This window comes from Phyllostomus discolor, chromosome 7 (genome assembly GCF_004126475.2).
Source record: "Phyllostomus discolor isolate MPI-MPIP mPhyDis1 chromosome 7, mPhyDis1.pri.v3, whole genome shotgun sequence".
NCBI classification, from domain to species: Eukaryota; Metazoa; Chordata; class Mammalia; order Chiroptera; family Phyllostomidae; genus Phyllostomus; species Phyllostomus discolor.
In genome coordinates, this window is record NC_040909.2 from 50,140,474 (window position 1) to 50,149,892 (window position 9,419).

General features: G+C 39.9%; 1 protein-coding gene across 6 annotated transcripts in view; it reads right to left on the reverse strand.

Annotated features, from left to right (window-relative positions):
- Positions 1-7,256, reverse strand: part of TASOR (transcription activation suppressor) — a 55,144-nt gene extending 47,888 nt beyond the window's left edge. For 2 of the 6 annotated variants that reach the window (XM_028517829.2, XM_028517825.2), the window contains exon 1: positions 6,640-7,255. In XM_028517829.2, the coding sequence (XP_028373630.1) occupies positions 6,640-6,973 (334 nt within the window). In that variant the 5' untranslated portion in view covers positions 6,974-7,255. Of the gene's footprint in view, positions 1-6,639 lie in introns of all 6 variants that reach the window. The other 4 variants (XM_028517828.2, XM_028517831.2, XM_028517826.2 and 1 more) reach the window with 4 other exon arrangements.
- Positions 7,257-9,419: the final 2,163 nt, after the last annotated feature.

A 9,419-nucleotide genomic window follows, 5' to 3' on the forward strand; every position in this document is an offset into this window, starting at 1 on the left:
GTACAAGACTTTTAGTCTAACAATAAACCATGTCTTGAGTATTTTACATTTCAAATGCCTCAGCTAGCATTACTAGTTCAGCTAGAGTTGCAATTTTTACTTTTTCTTCCCAATTATCACTTCTACAAAAATAAAATTATGCAGTTTAACTACTTTTAAGGATTCAGGTCAATGTGCCAGTAATGGTAGTTGAGGAAGGTAAGCATTTTATTGTGAATGTACATTCCCTGGTGGTCTTTTTTGTCCTTAATAATACTCTCAACTCTTAGCCCTGGCTGGCGTAGCTCAGTGGATTGAGCGCGGGCTGCAAACCAAAGTGTCGCAAGTTCAATTCCCAGTCAGTGCACGTGCCAGGGGCAACCCGCACACTGATGTTTCTCTCTCCCTCCCTTCCCTCTCTAAAAAATAAATAAATAAAATCTTCAAAAAAAAAATAACACTCTCAAGTCTAAATAAACCCTGATCAACATATCCTGTCACTTCTTTTACAGAAAATATATACACATCATCTTAGTTATGGCCCATTTTTTTGAGGCAGTAATAAACAATCCTGTGACTTCAAATGGAAAAGTTTTTGTATTAATCATTTCACTAAAGTCAGTATACAATATACTGTTCTCCGAATTCTGATAATTATTGCGTCTAATAATTAGTGGGTCATTACTACTTTTCAGATACTGTACAAAGAGGTTTACATGCATTACCTTACTTGCTTATCAAAACCACCCTATTTATTTCATTATGCCCATTTCACAAGTGAAACTGAGACAGCTAAAATTAACATGCCCAAGGTTAGTTAATGAATAGGGCAGCTGGCATTCAAATTCAAGCTGCCCAGAGCTCCAAATCTTGTATCCCAAACTAGAAGTTTAACAAAAAGTGTTTAAGAACTCAAACTAACATTTCCAGTAATTAGAAAAATATATTTTTCCCTCATTTTATAACAGGAAATAATATAGAACACTTATACACAATTAGCTATAACACAAAAAGAACATAATGCCTAAAATTATGCCATTTCTACTCTTTTATGTCTTTCAAATCTGTTTTTCATTTCAATGCATTTAACAGGGCCAAAAGCCATACACCGTTTTTTTGGTTTATAAAGGTTAATAGCAGCAACAATTCTTCCACAGATTAAAAAACATATCATTTTAGCCCTGGCTGGTGTTGCTCAGTGGACTGAGTGCCAGTCTAAGGACCACAAGGTTGCAGTTTGATTCCTGGTTACAGCATGTGCCTGGGTTGCAGGCTGGGTCCTGTTGGGAGTGTACAAGAGGCAACCAATCAATGTTTCTCTCACACATTGATATTTCCCTTCCCCTCTTTTTCACCCTGTCCCCCTTTCTCTAAAAATAGTTATTTTAAAAAACACATATAATTTTATTTCCTTACAGGACTTGTCAAATGCATGTCAACTAAAGAGCTGATTTCTGATCATAATTCACAACCCTATCAACAAAACTGATTATCAATGTGTTTTACAGGACTGAAGAACAGATTTACAAAGGCACTTGGAGATTTATAATTCATATGAGGAAACATTGTACCAGAGTCAGAACTTGAATCCAGGTCTCCCGACTCCCAGTCCATACTATCATTGTTTTTCATTACTGGTAGGATACAAAACATACCTAAGAATTCAATGTTATATTTAAGCAGTTCAAAAAAGACATAAAACTTAGGTCATCAAATTGTTCCTTAGTCAAAGCAACATTTTCCCTCAATTACCTTTATCAATTTAGTGTCAATGCTGATCTTTCTGTTTGTATATATGTAAAAAAAAAATTATTATGCCCTGGCTGGTGTGGCTCAGTGGGTTGAGTGCTGGCCTGCAAACCAAAGGGTCACTGGTTCAATTCCTAGTCAGGGCACACGCCCAAGTTGCAGCCCAGGTCCCTAGTAAGGGGTGCATGAAAGGAAACCACACACTGATGTTTCTCTCTCTCCTTCCCCTCTCTAAACATAAATAAAATCTGTTAAAAAAATGCTTATATACATATACATAAAAAGAAGCTAAACTTTTAAAAGATGGACAACTTATCAAAACATACAAATGGATGATATGAATTATACATTCCAATTTAAAGTAACTAATTCATGGAAGAAAAGGATATGAGACTGTGGATCACATATGGTCTGCAATTCTCTCTGAATCCACCGCTCTAAAGTAGACTCTAAAGTCTACTAGTATTAATGATTGAAATACAATAAATACCCATTTGTTCCTTATACTAATTAGGTTACTTAAAAAAAACTTTTCTTCAATCTAATAAATTGCTACAGATATAATACTTTAGGAATGGTATTTCATCTCTAAACCAATGTTGAACATAATGCAGAATTAGGAATGAGTAAGTTGGCAGACATCTATGAAGACAAGTACAAATAGAACACTGCTAACTTTTTGGACTCGAGACTAGGTCAAAGAAAATTTTATTTCCATTTCCTAGTATTTGCATGCACCTATCAAACAATTTATGTGAATAACTGGATTCTGACTACAATATCCTTTTCATGCTTACTTCTATGTAAGAAACTCTATGGTACTTAGAACCCAGTCATTCCTATATAACTACTAAGGCATCAAGCCAATTTTCTTAAGGAGACTTTGCTCCAGAGTCTTCAAAAAGACAACTGCAAATTTTGTGGAAGATGGAGGTTGGGGAGAAGAATTAGCCATAGACTAGACCAGTATGGATGCAGGTACATGACAGCAAGCAGGTAATACACAACACACGTGCATGAGACAGAGGCACATGAGCAGTTAATCTCATGCTCTACAGAAAAAACTGACCAAAAAGAAAAACTTTTCATAGAAAGTGATCCCCAAGAACTTTGGAGAAAATGAATTCTATCAAATACGTTTACCAGTTTAACTTACTTTTGATGACTTACAGTATTAGACTTTAAAGTAAAAGAAGGCCAATAGTGAAATATCTACTAACAAAATGCAATTCTACAATTTGGTTAAATGTAGAACAGTGCCTCTTCAAACTACTATATTAAATAGCCCAGCCAATAAATAACACTGAGTAAAATTTTACTCTTCCAGTCAAGAGTTAGGTCACTTAATATGTCAATATTGACTAAATTCATTAATTTTAAATGAGCATAACCTCAATTCCCAGAGATAAAGACATGCTAAATATTTCTAAATTTAGGTTAAAAAAACATTTTTTAAAATAGGTCAGTTCAGCCCTGGCTGGCGTGGCTCAGTGGATTGAGCGCGGGCTGGGAACCAAAGTGTCCCAGGTTCGATTCCCAGCCAGGGTACATTCCTGGGTTGCAGGCCATAACCCCCAGCAACCGCACATTGATGTTTCTCCCCCCCCCCCTTCCCTCCCTAAAAATAAATAAATAAACTCTTAAAAAAAAAGAAAGATGGATGATGGTTATTGTATTTAAAAAAAAAAGAAAGATGGGTGATGGTTATTGTATTTAAAAAAAAATAGGTCAGTTCAAAAGCATAATAAAACTCTATAATAAAAAAAGAAAGTTCATGCCCTGGCTGGCGTAGCTCAGTGGATTGAGCGCAGGCTGCGAACCAGGCATCGCGGGTTTGATTCCCAGTCAGGGCACATGCCTGGGTTGCAGGCCATGGCCCCCAGCAACTGCACATTGATGTTTCTCTCTCTCTCTCTCTCTCTCTCTCCCTCCCTTCCGTCTCTAAAAATAAATAAAGCCTTTTAAAAAGAAAGAAAAGAACAGAAACAAAGAAAGAAAGAAAGAAAGAAAGAAAGAAAGAAAGAAAGAAAGAAAGAAAGAAAGAATATTCTTGCTAAGTTTGAGTAATGACAGGTACTCTACCACCAGCAGTTCCCAACCTCCAGGCTACAGACCAGTACCAGTCCAGGCCTGTTAGGAACCAGGCCACATAGCAGGAGGTAAGCTTGAATGCAATGTACTCAAATCATTCTGAAACCATCCCCTCACTACTCCAGTCCGTGGAAAGATTGTCTTCCAAGAAACAGGTCCCTGCTCTACCCCTGGGTTCAAATTCCAACTCCATAATTTAATACTAGCTGTGACCTTGGGCAAATCATTTAATCTTCCACCAGTACTTCCCTTTCCTTACCTATAAAATGGGAATAGTACCTACCACATAGTATTGAGATTTAGTTAATACATATAAACTACTCAGAATAAGCACTATAAAGTATTTGCCAATATTACTTAATTACAAGGGCAGTATTTTGGATGCTACACTACTGTCAAGACCAAGAACTTTCTAAATCAATGCATTATACTCACATAGTATTTACCTTTAAGGTGCCAAAAATACTCAAGTCCTCATCTTAAATTTCACTGGAAAAGCATAGGCACAAGAAAAGGTTTCCCATATTTAAAAAATGAATGCAACAGAAACTTTGATCCTGAAAAGTTCAAGCAGGTGTCTACTAAAAATGATCTACTGTTCATGATTAGTAGACTTAGATGTCCACAACTAATATCTAGCCAAATCTTATGCCTGTCATGACTTCTAAGAAATGATTTTGAAATGAAATGTAAAACCAGCATTATCTGCTGCACTGTTTCTGATAAAGCATTTTCTAAAAATAATGAAAAGTTGAATTTTTCTACTAAATTCTATCACCAAGAACCAACTGCTCTCCAGTTAGACAGGATAAAGTCCACGGAGGTAAAATAGTTGTTTATTTAATTTTTAAAGGCTCTATTTAAATTGTTATTGCACTATTTGAATAGCTGCTGCTCAGTATATATTGAGACAAGTTAAAAATTACTCATTTTCACTAAACATGAAAAAAATCCACTGTGTTATATTTTCCTTATACACAACCTCCCTGACAAAAGAAAGGTGACAACCCTTTACCACTTAAGTGAAAATGAAAAATATAAATTTTCCCCAAGGGGCATCAGTCTCAGGAGAGAAACAAATTTCGTATTTCATAATTTCCAATTATATCCACATTTAGTGTATTCAAATACAGCAGTTTCACAATTTATCTTATTAAAAAAGACACACACACATAGTGCCTTTCAACATTTCCTAGAGCCTTCCCTCATTTCAAACCAAACTGTAAAGTTTCTAGGCCAGTTTTCTGATCCTATCAAAAGGTAAAAGGTGGTATTATCATGGCTTATGATATAGCATAAACCATATTTTGGACACTTAAAACCTAAAATAAATTAACTTCAAAATTTCATCAAACTGGAAAAAAAAATTCAATCTCCTACCTCATAACCAGAGCCCATCTGAATGTACTTCCAAACTACTACTAACTGGTAATTTAGGCTAGGCATCTAACTTGCCTCACATAGACTACACTGTACACCTAAATCAAAAGAATTGACAACCTTTACAAGCAACTACATTAACTCACTGAAAAGTTACTTCTGGAAATATTCCTTATGGTGGTAGACAGAAGGTAACTTCACCTTTGTTACCATGGTTTCTAACAAGGCTTTCCTTGGCTTTGTCATCCAAATAGAAACTAACAGTTTGACTTTATGTGCATCTAACTGATAAAAGGCCCTAACGATTTCAATTGCGCTAATGGAGCTGGTTGTGCACACGGAAAGAAGCACATGCTTCCTTCCAGATCCTAAGTCTTTACTATGATTCAAATTATAAGTAAGTTTTCTCTAAATAAAAAAATTCCCATTATTTTCCAAAGTAAATCATGACAAACTGAACCACGCAGTAAATCAAAAAGAAGCTTTAAATTGACTAACTCCAGAATATCCCAAATCACAGGATAGTCAAAAGTAGTACTATAATAGAAAACAGTAAGTTTGATTTCCATTAAATTGTGTCAGTGTGGCATTATGCTTTAAAAAAAAAAAAGGGAAAATGGAGTTCATGTAACTTCCCACATTGGCTCCAAAAATCAGCCTGGACTTTTTTTTTTTAAATCTTAAGTTCTCATCTGCAACATCAAATTGGTGATTCTTGGGCATAAGCTAACCTCTCCCTATTTTTTTTTCCCATAGGGAAATTACTGCACCAAGAACCTACCTTCCCATTCTTCTCAAATACAGTTTAAAAATACACTGAAGTTTGTATTTAAAAAGAGAGAGACCTATTTAATCAAACGCTTCAAAAACAAGAAATATCTACATGGAAATGAAGTGTGATGAAAAATAGTGTGCATGGATCACATCTAATGGATATTTCTAAACAAGGGAAGACGCTGACATCCAGCAAATTTCAAGTAGACACATATAGCTGAAGAATTTCCACAGGGAGAAGCACTCGTGATCCTCTGAACAATGGCCTTGGAGAAAGCTCCAGAATCCATGGCCACGGGCTATTTCCACAGTGAGACTTCTCAGAAGCATCATTAGGAGGACACATCAGCTTTTCTGCCTTCAGGGGTGGGAGGGAGGGGCGCCGAGCACCATCTTTCCTCTCTGGGAGCTGCAGCCTTACGGACAAGCTTCAAACCTGAGCTACTTCCAACTTCCACGGGGAGAGGGGGAGCAGGGGAGCGTGGTTCCACCGCTTTCCTCTCGCACCAAGCGCAGCAGCTGGGCGGCCGTGGCAGTGAGGGAAGAGGCGGTTGGCGCTGCATGCGTGTTTACGTGTCTCGCATGGGTGTGGGAAGAGGAGACAGATTCTAATGAAAAGATGGAAGGGAGAGAGAAAGAGGAATTGGGGAAGAGGGGAAGCACCACCTTTCTTTTCTCTGCTCTTCCTGGGGATCTGAAAAATCCTCCTAACGGGTCTTTCGGGCTCTTCGGGGCCTTTGAGGAGAGCGGCCGCGCCCGCCTCAGAAGAGTCTTGAGGCTGCTCTTGGCTGACGCTCGCCGTGGCCTCGGCCGCAGCGGTCTCCTCAGGCCCGGCGCCGCCGCCGGGCTCCGTGATGCTGAGGACACCGCCGCCATTTTGTGAGGAGGATTCAAGCTCCGGAAGCTCCTGTTTCATCTCCTCGTCGCCGCCGCCGCCGCCGCCACTTTCGCAGCTCGAGTCCGTCGGCGGGTAAGCTTCGGTCTCCGCAGTAGTCGCCATCGCGCCGGCGTGAGGAGGCCCGGGAAGCTTCTGCCAACAAGGTCGACTGGGGTGGGGGGGAAGGGGCGGCGGGCCGGCGTAGCCGCCTAGCTGCTCTCAGCCCACCCACCCCCTTCCCCCCGTGGCCGTGGGCCGCTCTACCGACCCAGGAGCCTCTCGCGGGCCCCAAAGCCAGCGACCCAGCCGTGCTGTTGGACTCTAGAAGCCGCTCCTCGCTTGTGCAGTTCTTCGGCCAGCCCCCGCCACTAAACGTGCTAGCGTCTGAACCGAGAGGAGGCGGGGTCATACAGACTGCTCCGCCAATGGGGGTGCAGCGCCCACCTCCGCGGGTGTGGGCAAGACTGCGCCGGGGGGCGGAGCCTCGGCACGCTGGAGCCCGCCAAAAGGGGCTACCGCAACGCCCCACGACTATCTCGACGCCGAGCCGGGCTGCGGGTAGGTTGGGCCTCCAGGCGGGCAGCTACCTCTTAGGACCGCACGTGGTCAGCGCAGCGGGCCAGGGAGACGCGCCGCCACGTCCTGTAGAGCATGCGTCACCTATTTCGGAACAAGATTCCCTTCCTTGACTGTGCTCGGGTTTCGCTGGACTCAAGCAGTGGTTGTGGGAATGATCCCGGCATGCTTATAAAAAAGCCTGTAGAGATTTAAAAAATAGACTGCAGCACAAGAGCCTCAAAACCTTTAGGAGAGGCACCCCAACTTCAGCGAGGTGTCTTTCCCACTGGATCTTGATCTTGCATGTTTACAACTGATTATTTTCATTGGCTCCCCTGTTTTATCTTAAAGAGTTAGAACGAGTGGTTGCCTCCAGCAAGCAGTCATACCTGGGATCCTTTGATATAACTCAACGGCCTAGTGTTTACAGGACTTGGTTCTGGTGAGCTTGAGGGGAGGGGGCTGCAGACTTAAATTTTGGTGTCTTCAGTTTCCTATAGGGAATGTATATTTAAAAATATACACCAAGTGGTACTATAAATAGTTAAGTCGAAGGCCTTTTGAATAGTTTATGCTGACTAGGATGAAACTACTATCATGGGTTATCATGTGTACAGACAGTAGTTACTGGGTGCTTTCTATATGCCGGGTACTGGATAAAGCCAGTTACATACCTTATCTCTAGTGAATCCTCACAACAAATACAGGGTGATACCAAAGTACTGTATCTTGTTTTATTGTGCTTCACTTAGTGAGCTGCACAGATCTATTTTTTATAAATTGAAGGCAAGACCCTCCACCTGCAAAGAGATTACAACTGGCTTTATTGTGGTAGTCTGGAACAGAACCTGCAATATCTTTGAGCTACGCTTGCCTGCATTATGCACAGTTTAAAATAAGTATTTCAAGACATTGAACAAATGAAGTTAACAAAATCAGAATTTGAAGTCAGGTCTATTTAACTACATTATAAAGTACTTACGCTTGACTACTATAAGACCTAATCGTCACAGCAGTCCTGCACCTTTATGCATCATGGATGAAGAAATGAGGATTGGTATCTAATTCAGCCTCCTGGCATCAGTATCAGGATTGGAACCCAAATCTCTATTCTCAAACTCCAGCTGTCTCCCAAGGAGTTGACTAACCAAACCTATAATTATAACAAAACTCTAGACTTTGCCATGTGACTATGACTTAAAGAACATTAGCAAATCCAACATGACAGTTGGATTCCTATGTCCCATGATAAATATCATCCCCGTTTAACAGCCTATGTAAAAAAGCTAAATCATGATTTGCTCAGCCTATTTGCATCAGCTGAGTAAATGGAAGGACAGTGAGTGTAAAACAGTTATTCCTTTTAGTAAATAATTTCTGTAAAAACTTTTAAATATTGATGGAAAGATTATGGGCCATGTTCAGACAATGTGCTCATTATTTTAAGTTAAAAAGAACCTTTTAATTTGGTGGGAAGAGGTGCTTTATTTGATTTAAAAGAGGCTACAGAAGATAAGAAATAAATGCTGAAGTCTCCAAACTATAACTTTGTTTTTTGTTGGTTGATTAAAAACATTCCTAAAAGCTAATTTTTATCAAATTAAAAGGTAAATAGGAACTAATTGCATACTGATGCCACTACTCAACTAAGGCTCCCTCATTGTTCAGCAACAGCCACCTTTACTTGGAAAGTAGAAGTCCAAGGCTGTGTATAATAAGGCAAACACACCAGTTGGTGGTAAAGAGTGCCCAAAACTAAGGCCAGAGAATGATTAGTTTCCCACAGAGAGTGAACCTTACATTTTGTGAGGATAAAAATATTTTTCCATTCCAAATCATTTATTTTAAAAAATGTCTAATGAATCGGCATTATGTCTTAATAGGCATTTAGATTCCTGATGATTCTGACCCTTTTCTACCATTTTATATCCACTCCTTTTCCCTAAACTCCTCTTCAGTGTTTCCTTAGTCTTGCACACTTGCCAAGCCCATGCAATTTGTCCAGTGTGCT